This window comes from Hyla sarda, chromosome 8, assembly GCF_029499605.1.
Source record: "Hyla sarda isolate aHylSar1 chromosome 8, aHylSar1.hap1, whole genome shotgun sequence".
Lineage (NCBI taxonomy): Eukaryota > Metazoa > Chordata > Amphibia > Anura > Hylidae > Hyla > Hyla sarda.
In genome coordinates this window covers 209,902,175-209,919,941 of record NC_079196.1, presented here as the reverse complement: position 1 = coordinate 209,919,941, position 17,767 = coordinate 209,902,175, and the positions used below count along the sequence as shown (strand labels likewise).

General features: G+C 46.2%; 1 protein-coding gene across 2 annotated transcripts in view; it reads left to right on the top strand.

The window, feature by feature from the left end:
- PKD1 (polycystin 1, transient receptor potential channel interacting) overlaps positions 1-17,767 on the top strand; it is a 185,255-nt gene that overhangs the window by 145,516 nt on the left and 21,972 nt on the right. For both annotated transcript variants that reach the window (XM_056535584.1, XM_056535585.1), the window contains exons 29-36: positions 5,762-5,888; positions 5,973-6,086; positions 6,172-6,221; positions 6,310-6,515; positions 7,978-8,053; positions 8,376-8,494; positions 9,188-9,396; positions 9,485-9,679. In XM_056535584.1, coding sequence (XP_056391559.1) covers positions 5,762-5,888; positions 5,973-6,086; positions 6,172-6,221; positions 6,310-6,515; positions 7,978-8,053; positions 8,376-8,494; positions 9,188-9,396; positions 9,485-9,679 — 1,096 coding nt within the window. The remainder of the gene's footprint in view (positions 1-5,761; positions 5,889-5,972; positions 6,087-6,171; positions 6,222-6,309; positions 6,516-7,977; positions 8,054-8,375; positions 8,495-9,187; positions 9,397-9,484; positions 9,680-17,767) is intronic.

Below are 17,767 nucleotides of genomic sequence, written 5' to 3'. Positions count from 1 at the left end.
TATGCCTGCAGGCAACGGACAACGCATATCTGTGGATGTGCAGGGAAAAACGGGTAAAAAACCGATTGGATACCCGTCTTTGTCCTACGGACCACCGAGAGCTTGACCCCCTGAGGCGAGAATTGCCGCCGAGAGATGTCCAAAGCCCTCATGTCCGAGACACGCTTGATGGAAACCAAGCATAAAAGGACAGTCAATTTATACGAGAGCAGTTTCAAGGGAAGGGCGTTAATGTCTTCCCACGAAGTAAACATGGAAAGCAACCTGGAGACATCCCAGGTCGCCTGGTACCTAGGCCGTGGAGGGCGTTTAAATTTAATGCCGCGCAAAAGTCTACAGACTAGCGGATGTTTACCGACCGGCAAAAAGTCCACTGGGCAATGATAAGCGGAAATAGCTGATCGGTACACATTGATGGAACTAAAGGATTTGCCAGACTCGAAAGAATCTGCCAAGTAGTTCACCACTATAGATACAGGCGCACATACGGGATCAACCTGCCGTCGATCACACCAACAAACCCAGAGTCTCCAGGCTGATCGATATGCCGATCTAGTCCCAGGGGCCCAGGCCAAGGCGAGGAGATCCCTAGCCGATCTTGAAAGGTCGCTATCCTCGTCTGGGACCCCGAAACCAACCACGCCAGGAGAGGTAGGTGACCCTCCACTACCATCGGGTGGAGCCCCTTGGATGGATTGGTGAGGAGCTGCGGGAAGTGTGGTAGCAGCCTGGGGTAATCCACGGCCATCCCCAGGAGGAGAGGGAACCATGGTTGCGTCGGGTGTGATCATGACAACTGTCGCCCTCAGGTTCGCAGTATGTAGGAGAACCCGGGAGATCATCTGGAATGGGGGGAATGCATAATGTATTCCCTCCGGCCAATTTGGCGAAGAGCGTCCACCGCAGACGCTTCCGGATCCGGCCTCCAGCTGAAAAATTGTGGTAGCTGGTGATTGAGGCGAGAAGCGAAGAGGTCCACATGTAACGGACCCCAAAGCTGCCTCAGTTGAAGGAAAATGGAACGATCCAACCGCCAATCGCTGGAGTCCAGGAGGTAGCGGGAATTCCAATCGGCTACCGAATTGGAAACCCCCGGAATATATTCCGCTATCGGAATAATGTGGCGGGCAAGGCAGAAATGCCCAAATTCCTTCGCGAGATCCGCAAGGATTCTGGATTTGGTGCCCCCTAGGCGATTGATGTACTGAACCGCCGCCACATTGTCCATGCGTAATAATACACAGCAATTGTTTGTATGAGGTAGAAAACTCCTGACGGCAAAGAATGCCGCCAGAAGCTCCAAGGCATTGATATGTAAGGAAGCTTCGGTGACGGACCACGTCCCTCCTGTGGAATCTGTGCCACAACGAGCTCCCCAGCCCCGACGACTCGCGTCCGACTCTATGATGATGTCTGGACTGGAGTTGAAAATGGTTCTGCCGTTCCACTCGACGGCATGACGCAGCCACCAGTGCAACTCTTCTGTGGCCGCCTGACAGAGAGGTACTTCGTCCGCATATCTGAGACCTTGTCGCAGGTGCATGATCTTGAGTCTCTGCAGGGCTCTGTAATGTAATGGGGCTGGAAAAATAGCCTGGATGGAGGCTGCCAAGAGACCCACTAGGCGCGCCAGGACTCGCAAGGATAAGAAACCTTTGCGCAGGACCGCCCTGATTTCTTTGCGGATCAGGGCTAGTTTCGATTTGGGAAGGCGGAGGACGGCTTGATTGGTGTCCACCAAAAAACCCAGAAATTCCATTTCCTGGGCCGGGATCAGAACCGACTTGTCTCGGTTGACTATAAATCCCAGGTCTTGCAAAAGCGACAACGTCCACTCCATGTGAAGAGCGGCCAGTGTTTTGGAACGGGCCATGATAAGGAGGTCGTCCAGATAAATGATCAGACGTACCCCTCTGCTCCTCAACGACGCCACCACTGGTTTCATGAGTTTGGTGAAACACCATGGGGCGGACGAAAGGCCGAACGGAAGGCAAGTAAACTGCCACATACGGTTTTTCCAGAGAAAACGGAGAAAAGGTTGGGATTCAGGATGGATAGGGAAGGTGAGATAGGCGTCCTTCAAATCCACTTTCACAAGCCAATCTCCTGGCTGTAGGAGATCCCGGAGGAAATGAATTCCTTCCATTTTGAAATGTCGATAGGTGACATGTTGGTTGAGATCTCGAAGGTTGATCACTGGCCGGTAACCGCCCCCTTTTTTCTTCACTAAGAAGAGATTGCTCATAAAACCTGGGGAGGACCAGTCCACCTCCCGAATGGCGTGTTTGGCCCTGAGATCTCCTATCTTGTTGTCGATGAGAACGACATTCTGGTTTGAAAACCTGATAGGGGTTGGAATCATGCCCATGACCGGCAAGGATTGAAATTCTATGACGAACCCTGTTATTGTAGACAGGATCCACGCGTCTGCCGTAATCGCAGACCAGGCGTGGGTAAAAAATTTCAGGCGTCCCCCCATTTGAACAGGAGACTGTGGAACATAGAGAGTACTCACCGGTATGGGGTCTGGATCTGGGGTATCCACGTCCACCGCGTCCGCGCCAGGGTCTGCCACGGGGTGGGAAAAACGGTGCTGGTTGAGCCACCGGCATGGTGTAGGAGGGAGGAGCTTGTTGATATTGGAATTGAACAGAATGTCTGTTCTGTGGCCTGTAGGTTGAAGTACGGCCGGCAGATCGGCCTTTACCTCTGCCGGCCCTGGCAAAAATTTTATTGGTCCCTGCTTTCTTAAGGGACGTCTGGGCTTTATCTAAGCTAGTGAACAGCCCGACAAATTTGTTTATGTCCCTTATCAGGCTGTCACCAAACAGCATCCCCTCTGCCGACGGACCAGGCTCGGTCTCGGCTAAATTAGATAATTGTGGGTCGAGGCGTATAAGGATTGAGCGCCTCCTCTCAATCGAACAGGTAGTGTTAGCACTGCCCGCCAGGCAAATAGCCCTCTGGGCCCAACCGCGGAGTTGACACAGATCAACAGGTTGATCTGTCGCGGCCGCCTGCTCAGAGAGGTTTAAAATTTTTGTGAGGGGACCAATCAAGTCTAGAACGCGTTCTTGTATTGTCCGAAAGGAGCGTTCAATTCCCTTTTTAGAGGACTTGCCCGACTTCAAGAGATACTTAGAAAGGATCGGGTCCACTTCCGGTGTACTGACTACCTTATGTGGTATAAAGGGCCTGGGACACTCTGCCCTTAATTTATTGCGGCTCGTTCTGTCCAACGACTTACGTGCCCAAAATTCCACGTATTGTGATACGTGAGGGAGTGGGGTCCAGTCACCCGACCGCGGGTGGGAGATTGCGTCAGGGTGAAAGAACGGTTCACCTAGTGCGTCTAGGATGATTTCGTCCTGCGTAGCAGGGGTTGCGTCTGTGTTAAACGCAGTGTCCCCAACATCATCATCTATATTCACAGACTCCTCACCGTCAGCTTCATCGGATGAATGAGCGGATGAATCCTCGTCCGAGGAATCAACAAATGAGTTAGGTTTGGACCGTCGAGCGGACCTCTGCCTCTTCTCTTTTAACTCCCCGAGGCCCAGGGGTCGATTTGAGCCTGAGGGATGTTGGGGTTGGCAGGTCGGGGTAGGAGCTGCCTGAAACATATTATTATCTTCCCCTGTCGGGGAGTCGGATACCGCCAGAACATGCTTCCTTTTCTGGGAAGCTTTGCCTTTTTTGTTCGGCGGTTCGCCACCCTGAGGTGGTGGGGCTGATATCATGAGGTGAGAGGTCTGAGACCCAGAAGGAATAATAGCAGAAGCTAGGGCTGCTTGCACTGACTTATTAATTAGGTCCTGGATCTGGCCTGCAGTCATAAACTGTGCAGATTCCATAGGGAAACTATCCCCACTAGGGGGGGCAGATGTGGGCTCCTCAGCCATGATATAGATATCAGGGTAATAGAATAGTATGCTAGGAAACAGAATAAATTCTGTTTCAGGGAAAACAGAGATTTTTACACAGACCGTATGCTACAGGCTCCGTCCTCCACACCGCTAGCGCTGTACTGGCGTTGCTGTGAGGAGAGATCAAGAGCCTTAGCCCTCAGGGACGAAGTCTCACGAGACTAGGTCTCTCAGGGCTCTGATTGGAGGGCGCAGGAGCGCCCTCTGGTGACGAGAATCAGGCACGCCCCTTCTCCAGGCAACGGCCGTGAGGAGAGTGGAACGGGCCGCACCGCAGGACCCGCCCCCTTTTCGCCCGCGCGCGCGAACCAGAAGTAATGAAGGAAGACGCAGCAATGGCGGCGCCAGGTAAAATGGCGACCGTCCAAGAAGGGGGGTGGGGAAGAAAAAGAAAACAGCGGAGTGTAAACGAAAAGAAACCGGAATAACCGGTATGAAAATAGGGTAGAATGCTACAGAAGAAGATATACTTTAAGTATAAATCAGAGCAAATAACAGTAATAACACAAGCACTTATCTGTATGCTGCTATGAGCAGAAAGAAAGAGGAAGTTAGATGAAGGGGCAGTCCTTATATAGGGGCTACAGGGATAGGAGTGGCTATTGTGCCCCAAGGACTGCTGGGAGTTGTAGTTTTGAAGTTTTTTCTCCATTACGTTTAATTGAATAGTGAATATTCTGCTATGGGCATTAATAAAGAAAGATTAATGCATAAGATATGAGCCTCCTGTCTGATATATAACTCAGGATCAGTACAGGATAAGTAATGTAATGTATGTACACAGTGATCTCACCAGCAGAATAGTGAGTACAGCTCTGGAGTATAATACAGGATATAACTCAGGATCAGTACAGGATAAGTAATGTAATGTATGTACACAGTGACCTCACCAGCAGAATAGTGAGTACAGCTCTGGAGTATAATACAGGATATAACTCAGGATCAGTACAGGATAAGTAATGTAACGTATGTACAAACTGGGCCTTGGCCAATACTATCCCTACATTGAAGCATGGTGGGGGCAGAATCATGCTGTGGGGCCTCGTCACGGTTGAGGGAAAGATGAATGGAGCAAAGTACAGAGATATTCTTCATGAAAACCCAACTGGGCTGAAGATTCACCTTCCAACAAGACAATGCCCCTAAGCACACAGCAAAGTTAAAGGGGTATTCCAGGAAAAAACTTTTTTTTATATATATCAACTGGCTCCAGAAAGTTAAACAGATTTAAAAATCTTAATCCTTTCAGTACTTATGATCTTCTGAAGTTAAGGTTGTTCTTTTCTGTCTAAGTGCTCTCTGATGACACGTGTCTCGGCAACCGCCCAGTTTAGAAGAGGTTTTCTATGGGGATTTGCTTCTAAACTGGGCGTTTCCCGAGACAGGTGTCATCAGAGAGGACTTAGACAGAAAAGAACAACCTTAACTTCAGAAGATCATAAGTACTGAAAGGATTAAGATTTTTTAATAGAAGTAATTTACAAATCCGTTTAACTTTCTGGAGCCAGTTGACATATATATGAAAAAAAGTTTTTTTTTACTGGATAACCCCTTTAAAACATGAGCGGCTTGGGGACAACTGAATATTTATGTCTTTATTAAACTTTTTTCTTTTCAATAAATTAGGAAAGATTTCTAACATTCTGTTATCATTTTGTCATTATGAGGGATTGAGGGCAGAATCATGGACAATGTATTCTTCATTTTAGAAGAAGGCAACATAACAAAATGTGAAAATAGTCAAAGGGTCTGAAGACTTTCCGAATGCATTGTAGATACTCTGAACTGTGAATAATAAGTTGTAAAAAGCTAAATGAGTGTTTGTGATATTTCAGGGACAGAGCTGTGTCCGAGTCTGTTCCTCTCAGCGTGGACTCGGTAGCTGTGGGATTGGTGACCAGTGTCTTGGTGTATCCAATCTACCTGGTCATCCTCTACCTGTTCAGACGGGCCCGAAGCAGGGTAAGCATTATGCCAGCTGGTAGACATCACTATGGTCTGTGTCTTGTGTGTATCAGGCTGCAGCTTTATTCTGTCTTCCCCTAGACCTGTGTCCGGCCGTCCCTCACGTACTTTGATCAGCCTTCTCTAGAAATTGATAACTACCTGGACACGGTGATGGAAAGTTCCTTCATTACATACACAGGCAACCATGGAGAGGTGAGAAGTCATGGCTCTCTACTTCTTCCTGTTTATGGATTGGACTGTCTTCACTATTTTGACCACTCCACACTTCATCCCATAGGCTTTCTCTGACCAAACCAAAACAGAAATTCCTGTGGAAGACACAAAGAGGTGAGGTTCGGAGATCTGTATGTAGTGAACTTCTAAAGAAGAAGCATCCGACCAGCTCTTCTCCAACACTGCGTCTTTCTCTTTACAGCTTCATCCAGTGGAATACCAATGACGGAGTTCTCAGCTGGCCAGACCTCCTCAGTGATCCTTCCATCATGGGCAACACCATTCAAAAGCTGGAGAGACACCGAAGCAGCTGTAACGTTGGGCTAGACGCCAGCTGCCACCCCAGTGAGGATGATAGCGTGGTGTTAGGGCTACCGCAGGCCATACCGCAACAGTTCCTAGCATCAGGTAGGAAGGCTGGAGTATGGTATTGCCAGAGATTTCCAGAACTTGGTACTTTAAAGGATAGGGGATCTCCCTGCTGCACCCGGCGTTCGTTTAGAGCGTCGAGTGCAGCGTTGGAGGCTCATGACATAACGGCCACGCCCCCTCAATGCAAGTCTATGGGAGGGGCGTGACTGCCGCCACGCCCCTCCCATAGACTTGCATTGAGGGGGCGTGGTTGTTGCGAGTGGGCGTGACCGAGACATCACGTGCCGCAGCCGAGATCGCGGGCTCCCCAGCAGCGGGCGCCCCCCCGATCAGACCTCTATTCCCCTATCCTTTCATTAGAGGATAAGATGTCTAGGGGCAGAGTACCCCTTTAAGACTTTATAATGCTGCATAGATTTAGAGATTAGTGGTGGTCAAGTAATCTGGGAAATGTCCTGATCACGCTTGGGTAGATTTCCCTATTCAAGTGAAGTATTACACGACCATCTTTTGTCTTGGGGGTAAGAAACAATCATTGTTTCCCAGCATGTTCTCCTCCTAGGGGAACCATGTAGGTTAATGTGAATAATGTGGCTGCCAACAGTCCTATTTATTATGGGACTTAGGGTTGTCCCTAAAGACCTAGCATGAGTACCCATACTTTTTTTGTAAGTACTTACTGAAATTATGATAATTTTTTTTAATGTCATGTATCAGCAGAGGTGGCTCTAGACTTTGTAAATCCCTAGGCGAAAGGTGATCTGAGGCTTCACTGATGCTCATAATTAAGATATGCCCCCAGTAGGTAGGTAGGGAATCTCCCCCCCATCAGGTAAAGCTCACGGTAGGTAGGTAATTCCCCTCCTCCCATTAAATAGAAGCACCCAGTAGTTAGGTAGGGAACCCCCCACATTAGGTAATTCCCCCCTCCCATTAGATAGAAACACCCAGTAGGTAGGTAGGGAATCCCCCCCCCCCTCCCAATTAGGTGAAGCCCACAGTAGGTAGGTAATCCCCCCTATATGATAGATAGAAGATATTAGGTAGAATCCCACTATTAGGTTACTACAGCCCCAAAAAGAAAGGTAAGTAGGGAATACCCCAATTAGATAGAACCCACCAGTAGATAGGTAGGGAACCTTCTATTAGCTAGATGCCCTCATTAGTTTTTTCCCCCAATAAGTCCCCATCTAAAAGAAAATAATAAAAATCTCTCACCTTCCCTCCGCTCCCGCACTGAGGCCTCTACATCCTCCGCTCAGTGGTACAGGACCTTCTCCTGAGATACATCATTGTGCCACTATTAAAAGGGTGGGGTGTGTGTGTATATATATATATATATATATATATATATATATATATATAAATTTGCATTTAGGGGTGTTCCTGGCAGATTTGGGGGCATTCCTGGGTGGGACAAATAATTTGAATTGCAAATCGCAGTCACATGATACATTTGTATGTTAATGATCCCATGTGCCGTCTGTGTTTTATAAAGATGGAGCCAGCAGCATGTCCCTTCCACAAAACCTGAGGAGGATCTCTCGGACCGAGACGGATCTTCTGTCAGACTTGTAAGTAGATGTACGATGATCCATAGAGTAAATATAACCATTGTGTCTGTGAGAAGCCACATAGATGATGGCAATTGGATGTGTAAACAATAAAGTGCTAAAATTCTAAAAAAAAAAAAATGTCCCGTTTTCTGTCAATCCAGGGGGTCAAAACCCCATCAATAAAACCTATGCTTCTCTGATTGGATGAATAATTGTTCACTGTTGTCACTTGTTGATGGGATTTCTTGCTGTGGTTTAGGTAGAGGGAGCTGCTCCATGTAGGATTTGGGCCCAGATAAAATAACAAGTAAAATGGCGACATGTTCTATTGCTTTGACAGATCGAACCCGTTTGGAGATAAAACAGAAACCATAATGTTGGATAAACTAAATGACAAAGGGCAGACTTTATCTGGATCTGTGAGGGATGTGACCAAGTCAGTCAAGTCCAACAGGACAGGTATGTAATGTACACAACCTATGGGATAAACATTGTAATATGGCACCGTATAATACAGAAAAGAGTATCATAGTATCAAATGTATACAGTTTACACATTGAATGTAATAATAAAACTGTATGCAGGAAGCTCAAGAGCTCCCCCTAGGTGTGGCTGCAGGCAGCCAGAATTTTATCATGTAACTCTGTCTTTGCATGTGTTTTGGAGCTGTATATCAGAAAAAAAGGGGTACTCTGCCCCTAGACATCTTATCTATAAGATGTCTGATTGCGGGGGTCCCGACGCTGGGGACCCCCGCGATCTCCCTGCTGCACCCAGCGTTCATTTAGAGCGACGGGTGCCGGGCCAGAGGCTCATGGCATCACGGCTCGCTTGTGACGTCACGGCCACACACCCTCAATGCAAGTCTATTGGAGGGAGCGTGGCAGCCCAGAGACTTGCATTGAGGGGGCGTGGTTGTGATGTCACGAACGAGCCGTGATGTTACGAGCTTCCGCCCCGCATCGCCAGTCATCCGGCACAGAGTGAAGTTCACTCCGTACACCGGATGTCTGGGGTGCCGCAGCCGAGATCGCGGGGGTCCCGCCACTTTGGATAGGTGATAAGATGTCTAGGGGTGGAGTACCCTTTAAGCTTCAACTGCTATCGATATATAGTCCTCAAACTTCTTATCTTTTCCCTCTCTATGAGCAGTCATCACAGATGCTTTCCAGAGACAGCGGCAGATGCTTCCTTCTTGGTGCACACGTGTGGCTCATGTCCTCAGCTGCTTCCTCCTCCTTTGCTGTTTTGCTGTTTCGGTGTGGATCGGGGTGGGCTTCACCTCCAGCGTGGGTCTTATGTGGCTCATCTCTGGAATATTCAGCTTCCTCTGCTCGTTCTTCGTCTTGGAGCCCTTAAAGGTATGTACCCCATATAATTTTTTGCTTCCTCCATCTTGATGTCCATTTACATTAATCTCTCCAAATTTTTTTTTTGTCTCCAACCCAGGTCCTCCTGGAGGCCATATACTTTGCCCTGGTGGTGAAGCGATTGTACCCTGAAGAAGAGGACACTCTTGTAGAATGTCCACTAGTGGAGCAGATATCTGAGAGAATCACCAAAGTCCGACCACCACAGGGATTTGCTTTGTTCCAGGCCAGAGAGGAAGCGCGCAAGGTCAAACTTCTGCATAGGATGCTTAAGGTAAATCTTCCTTTCCCCTGTCGTCTCCATGACAGCACCCGGAGATTGCCTCCGCCTAATTGGGACAGGAAAAACACCTGAGAGTTGAAAAACCCCACCCCTTCCTCTCCATTCCCAGTGTTTTTCCTGTCCCTATTCGGGAAGGAGCCTTTTTCCTGCTGGGGGAGTATAAATATTTTCTTTATTCCCCTAATTGTATTATTGTTTCTACTTACCAGGTTAATACCTGGGTTTTCATATGACGGTGGATTAAGCTGGAGCGTTCAGTTTTTTATTTTCTGTCTTTCTCCCCTCTCGGCCCCCAGGCGGGTTAAAGCAGGGGAGATGCGACAGAGGCCGGATCGCGGATCTCATGGTCCTGCCTTCCAGTCTTGGGCACGCTAGACTTCGGGCTGCGGTGTCGCTGGGCCGGAGGACTCTATGGTACAGCGTCACTTCCGGTAATGTCAGAGTCATCCAGGGGGGTCACTTCTGGCCACGTGTATACGTCACACCTGGCCGGAGTAGAGGCAGGGATTTCAAAATCCCAGTATAAAGCAGACCGGAGGATGGCCGTGGGTGCTTATTATGGTGGAGTAAGCTCTGTATTAGGACTCCGCTACCGCTGCTGTTGCCGCTGCCGCTACCACTGCTGTCTCTACGGTTACCGCTGCCTATACCTCACCACATGCACTTTTGTGAGTACTTCTTGCTGCTCCTCCCTTGCTGTGGTTATTTACCGTGTGGGTCTCAAGCCTCGGTGACCGTTCCCTTCAAGGTACCATCTGTCACAGCCTGACATCCTTGCTGCTGCTATAGTTGCTGTTTCTACTATGTCTACACCGGTCAAGACCCCTGAGGTTGATCCCGTGCAGATCCAAGGAACCGTGAGTAATGAGGGCCTATAGGGTTTTTTTTGTACCCTGGCCTATCTTCAGGACTTCTAGCTGATCCTTTCCTCCCTTTATTTTTTTAGGGAGAAAAGGCTACTCCTTTGGTTTCCGTGAAAACAAAATCTAAGGCTAAGAAATGTTTAATTTGTTATAAGGAACCTCAGGTGTCTTCAAAAAAACCTTTAATATGGTCTCTGAAGAGACTCCTGACCTTACGGAAGATATTAGAATGATTCAGTCTGAAATTCAATCCTCTTCTAGTCAGGCGGTCCCGTCTACATCCACAAAAGTCCAAAAAAGGTCTAAGGTGTCTTTTTACGATTCTCTCTCATCGAGGAGGGTGAATGTGTGGACAGCCCACAGGAAGAAGAGGATACAGGGTTTAAGAAATGTTTGTTTAATTCTGAAGACATTGATGAGCTCATTAAATCTGTTAGAGCCACCCTTAATCTTGAAGAGGTACAAGAGATTAGAACTATTCAGGATGAATTATTCGGTGGTCTAGGTGACCGTAAATCTCCCTGTTCATCCTAATATTCATAAAATCATCAATGATGAATGGGCTAGGCCCGATAAGGGGTCCTTCATTCCCAAAGGCATAAAGAGACGTTATCCCTTTGCCGAGTCTGATTCCTCTAAACGGGATACTATTCCTAAAGTCGATGCTCCCATAGCCAAGGTAGCCAAAAATACTTCATTACCATTTGAGGATTCCTCCCAATTGGACAGAAAAGCAGAGAGTCTTTTGAAAAAGACCTGGGAGGCAGCAGCTACTTTACTTAGGCCCAATGTAGCTTCCACCTGTGTAGCCAGGACCTTGGAAGTATGGATTGACCAACTTCAGCTACACTTACAGAGCGATACTCCTAAAGAGGATATCATCGAAAATCTGCCTATTCTTAAAATGGCTACTAACTTTCTAGCTGATGCATCTGCAGAATCTGTCAAGTTATCTACCCGCACTGCTGTTCTGTCCAATATTTCTAGAAGGGTGTTATGGTTAAAATTCTGGACAGGTGATGTTACCTCCAAAAATAAATTGGCCTCCCTTCCGTTCCATGGACAATTTGTTGTTGGACCTGATTTAGATAGTATACAAGATTCCTGGGCTTTATACGCAAAGGCAGTGCTGGCAAACACATGAAAAAGATAAACTCACTGTTCCAGTAGGGTATAAACGACCAGCCGGTCTTCTTTATTTTTTCTCTTTCTTCAATAAAGTGCAGTATGCAAAACATTTACATCACAGCCAGGTATTCACAGCTCAGAGGCAACAGGATATGACGCGACGTTTCGAGGCGCACGCCCCCTTACTCATGCGTACCTGAACCTGTTGGAAGACCTCCTTATGTACGTACATGCTCACCTATTTTCAATTAGTTAAGATACGTTCTATAAATATATTAGTAACATTTTTACAAATACATTATACTTTATACTTTCTATATATTATAACTATTATAAGAACGGTCTAAAACTACATAATTCATTAAATCCTGAAGGTTGGATAGTTTCAAGTTCTGTTATCCAGAATACTTCCCTACGGAGAAGCTGCTTTTTGTTACTCTCCTTATTCACACCTTACGTTATTTGTTCTATTACTTGCCATCTTAAATCACTGGTTCTATGGTTGTTTTCTAAAAAATATCTGGCTACTGAGGTTTCTCCAAATTTGTTTTCTGTGGGATAGATCTTATTTTCCAATGTTTTCCTTATAGCATTTTTATGTTCAGCAATACGTATTTTTATCATTCTACTAGTTTGCCCTACATAGCCCATACCGCACGGGCATTTTAATAAGTATATAACGTTTTCACTAGTGCAACTGAAATAGCCTTCCACCGGAATGTTTTGATACAGAATTCTATCTTCAGATAGATGGAACTTCTATGAGGTTTAGCTAATGCCTTTATGGCAGCATTTGAGGAGGATGTCATCTTCTCCCCCCGGGGCATGAACATGTCGGCCACGTGGCTTCGGTACGTAGACGACGTGTTCATGCTCTGGCAGGGAGATGAGACAGAATTACTGTCGTTTGTAGAAAAACTTAATACAGCACATCCTACAATAAAATTTACATTAACTTATGACAGTACTAAAATTCAATTTTTGGATGTAGAAGTAGGGATTAAAGAAGAAAAATGTATAACAACATTATATATAGAGATGAGCGAATTTACAGTAAATTCGATTCGTCACAAACTTCTCTGCTCGGCAGTTGATGACTTTTCCTGCATAAATTAGTTCAGCTTTCAGGTGCTCCGGTGGGCTGGAAAAGGTGGATACAGTCGTAGGAAAGAGTCTCCTAGGACTGTATCCACCTTTTCCAGCCCACCGGAGCACCTGAAAGCTGAACTAATTTATGCAGGATAAGTCATCAACTGCCGAGCCGAGAAGTTCGTGACGAATCGAATTTACTGTAAGTTCGCTCATCTCTAAAATATACTAAAAAAACTGACAAAAATAATATGCTACACAGAAATAGCTTTCATTCACCCACTGTATTTCGGGGGCTCCCGAAAAGTCAGCTAATTCGCGCAAAAAGAATTTCTAGCACAATGGAAGAATATGAAAAAAGTCAAATTCAAATTGAAAATACGTTTTTAGAAAGAGGTTATGACAAAAAACATCTAAAAGAAACAGAGAAGGAAGTTAGTATTATGAACAGGCAAGATTTACTAATAAAGAAAAATAAAGATAAAACCAAAAGTGAAGGAATAATGTATACAGGCACATATAATAAACATAGCCCAATGATAAAAAGAACTAGCCAAAAATATTGGGGATCCACCTATGTTTGTACACACAAAAGGGAAATCGATAGGGGATACCGTATTTTTCGCCGTATAAGACGCACTTTTTCTTCCCCAAAACTGGGGGGAAAAAGTTGGTACGTCTTATACGGCGAATACACCCCTATCGCGGCGGTCCCTGCGGCCATCAATGGCCGGGACCTGCGGCTAATACAGGACATCACCGATCGCAGTGATGCCCTGTATTAACCCTTCAGAGGCGGCGATCAAAGCTGACCGCCGCGTCTGAAGCGAAAGTGACACTAACCCGGCTGTTCAGTCGGGCTGTTCGGGACCGCTGCGATTTCACTGCGGCGGTCCCGAACAGCTCGACTGAATAGCCGGGTTAGTGCTTACAGGACACCGGGGGGGACCTTACCTGCCTCCTCGCTGTCTTCTCCGTTTAGGGATCCCCTGTATGGCCGGCGCTCTCCTTCCTCGTCGTCACGTACGTGCGTCGGCGTGCGTAACGACGTGATGGTGGCGACGGAGAGCGAGGATACCCGGCCGGCAGCAGAGACGTTCCAGAGCGACGGGGACACGGCGACAGCGATGGAGCGACATCCAGGGCAGCGGTGACGGGTCCGGAGAGGCGGGGACACGTGAGTATTACCTCCTATGCAGTGGTCTTCAATCTGCAGACCTCCAGATGTTGCAAAACTACATCTCCCAGCATGCCCGGACAGCCAACGGCTGTCCGGGCATGCTGGGAGTTGTAGTTTTGAACATCTGGAGGTCCGCAGGTTGAAGACCACTATTGGGTTGAAAATCTTTATTTTTTTAGATTTTGCCCCTAAAAATTGGGTGCGTCTTATACGCCGGTGCGTCCTATAGAACGGAAAATACGGTACATTAATTAGAGGTGATATTGCAGTAAAAAAGAAGGACACACAAAGTTTTTTAGCTACTCCTAAAAAGGGTACATTTGCATGCTTGTCATGTATGCAGTGTAGCAGTATTATCAAAGGGGAGAATATCCATCATCCCAAAAAAGGACATAGCATTCCGGTGAAAGGCTATTTCAGTTGCACTAGTGAAAACGTTATATACTTATTAAAATGCCCGTGCGGTATGGGCTATGTAGGGCAAACTAGTAGAATGATAAAAATACGTATTGCTGAACATAAAAATGCTATAAGGAAAACATTGGAAAATAAGATCTATCCCACAGAAAACAAATTTGGAGAAACCTCAGTAGCCAGAAATTTTTTAGAAAACAACCATAGAACCAGTGATTTAAGATGGCAAGTAATAGAACAAATAACACAAGGTGTGAATAAGGAGAGTAACAAAAAGCAGCTTCTCCGTAGGGAAGTATTCTGGATAACAGAACTTGAAACTATCCAACCTTCAGGATTTTATGAATGATGTAGTTTTAGACCGTTCTTATAATAGTTATAATATATAGAAAGTATAAAGTATAATGTATTTGTAAAAATGTTACTAATATATTTATAGAACGTATCTTAACTAATTGAAAATAGGTGAGCATGTACGTACATAAGGAGGTCTTCCAACAGGTTCAGGTACGCATGAGTAAGGGGTCGTGCCCCTCGAAACGTGGCGTCATATCCTGTTGCCTCTGAGCTGTGAATACCTGGCTGTGATGTAAATGTTGCATGCTGCACTTTATTGAAGAAAGAGAAAAAATAAAGAAGACCGGCTGGTCGTTTATACTCTACTGGAACAGTGAGTTTATCTTTTTCATGTGTATGATAGTGCTGCCTTTGCGTATAAAGAACAAGGAATCTTGTATACTGCATGTTTGGGAGCTAAGAGTGGAGCTCCGCACCTGGTGATTGATTGCAGCACCATAGAACTTGGTTCATCGAGATATCTGATTTAGATAGTATCCTGGCGAAGGCTTCTGACAACAAAAAAGGTTTTCCCAAAGAGAAAAAAGACCCCTTTTCGTCTCTTTTCTCAAACTAATCAGTCCTTTAGAGGGGAAAAGGGTAAGACAGGCCGTTGGTCTTACAGTAAAGGAGGTAAAGGAAGAGGCTTCTTGTTTAACCCCAACCAGTCCAACACTGGGGGAGGTAAACAATGACGCCATTCTGGTAGGGGCGAGACTGTCATCCTTCGACCCCCATTTGGGAATCAATGATTCCCAACCCTTGGATAGTCAACATAATTCAGGAGGGTTACCAGATAGAATTTTCCTCTCGCCCAAGATTTATGGTAACCAACCAATCCCCAGGTCCCCTAGCTTTAATTCTCCTCGGCCCCCCCGCATTTTCACAAAAATTATGGCTCACATCACGACTGCAGTGGCGTTCATTCGTCATTAGGGGGGGCCTCGCCACTCAGCTCTTCAGCCAGTCTCAGGTCAAATATTCTGTTGGGCAGAACAGAACGTGCTTTCCATCTCAGCCGTACATCTCATGGGGATATGGAACATCAGAGCAGATTTTCTAAGCCGGCACTTCATAGATCCGGGGGAATGGAGATGCAGATTGGGCATTCTCGTCAGTAGTCAGCGCCTGGGGCCTACCCCAGATAGATTTGTTCGCTTCCAAGATAAGTCACAAAGATTCTTCTCTCTGAATCCCAAAGACTCTCCATTGGCAGTGGATGCTTTAGTTCAAGACTGGTCTTTCAGCCTTGGATATGCTTTCCCCCCAATAGTCCTAATCCCCAGAGTACTACACAAGCTGATGATCCACTCTTGTACCTTAATCCTGATAGCCCCCTTTTGGCCGAAAAGGCGTTGGTTTCCTCTTTTAAAGTAAATGAGTCTGGAAGATCCAATACTGTTCCCTCCTCGTCCAGATCTACTTACCCAGGGTCCGATCCAGCACAGTCAGGTTCATACCCTCAGTCTAGCGGCCTGGAAACTCAGAAGCTACTGCTAGAGAGGAAGGGTTTCTCTGGAAAAGTAATTAACACCCTGCTAGCCAGTCACAAACCTTCCACCTGTAAGATCTATTCTAAGGTTTGGAAAAAATAGATTTCTTGGTGTGTGTCTTCTTTTTCACTTGACTCTCCTAACATTCCATGTATACTTACTTTTCTACAGGATGGCTTTGATCTGGGTCTCTCTCCCGGTACTTTAAAGGTGCCGGTTTCAGCCCTCAGTGCTCTTTTTCTGTTTCAAGGTTTTTATTATTATTAAGGTGATCAAAAATGAATAAGCATACAAAACGTATAACGTCAGCAGTACACATTATGCCAACTGTAAAGAATTGTAAACTTCAACAAGTAATTAGCAATATATTAAACATAAGACCGAAAGGTTCAGTTGTGGCTTCCCATTAAGGGATTCCTATGAAGGCTCCTCCGCTTGAACAAGAGACACAAGATCAGCCTTTGGAAGGAGCCAAAGCTACCTAAGTCAACCAGTATATGATCAGACAAATTAGCCCGGAGACACCGGGTTTTAAACAATACAAAGACAGACACACAAGGGGAAACAGCACAAGGAACGAAACAGGGGAGGGAGAATAGTTCCAGTAGGAGAAAAAGAAAGGAAGGTAAGAGGAGAAAAGAAGAGAGACAGAAACTTCAAGAAGGATTACCCAGATAGTCCACCCAAGGTTGCCAGGTAGCCTCAATCGACTGTTGGGAATCATTTAAAAGGCTCGTCAATTTGTCATTAGCCATTATCCAATTTAACTTGGGGCGTATCAGCTGAAATTGAATAGAACTTGATTTCCAATTAGTCGCTATGGCTATCTTAGCGGCTAGAAAGATGTAGGAAATAAGTTTGCATAGTCCCTTTGAGATATTCAGGATTGGGGCATTTAGTAGAGCTTGCTCCGGGGATTTCACGAGGTTCACACCTGTTTCCGACAAAATAAAATAATAGACCCGTATCCAAAAGCATTTTACACGTGGGCAAGCCCACCACATATGAAACATAGTTCCCATCTGCTGGCAATTACGGAAGCCTAATGGAGAAGCTGTGGGGTACATTTTAGCTATTCTAGTAGGGACCAAGTACCATCGAAGGAGCACTTTCCAGCCCGCTTCCTGCAAGGATGTGTTAATGGAGAGTTTGGAGTTGACAGAGGCGCTAAGGATCCAATCTTTCAATTCAATTTCCTTCCCCCAGGTCCTTCTCCCAGGCAATCATGTACGGCAATTGGGTGGGGGTAGACAATAAGGTATCATAGATAGTGGAAATAATGCCCCGACTATCGGAAGCTCTCAGGCAGAAAGGTTCATAAGAGGTGCGGGAAGTAATGTCCTTCCCCGTCTTCTTAAGACCCGACAAGAAATGAGCAATTTGATTGTAGCGGAATACAGTGCTCTTTTTCAAGTTAAAGGAGTAGTCCAGTGGTGACTCAGTGGTGACTCAGTGGTGAACAACTTATCCCCTATATTAAGGATAGGGGATAAGTTGCAGATCGCGGGGGGTCCGACCGCTGGGGCCCCCTGCGATCTCCTGTACGGAGCCCCAAGAGCCCGCGGGAAGGGGGCGT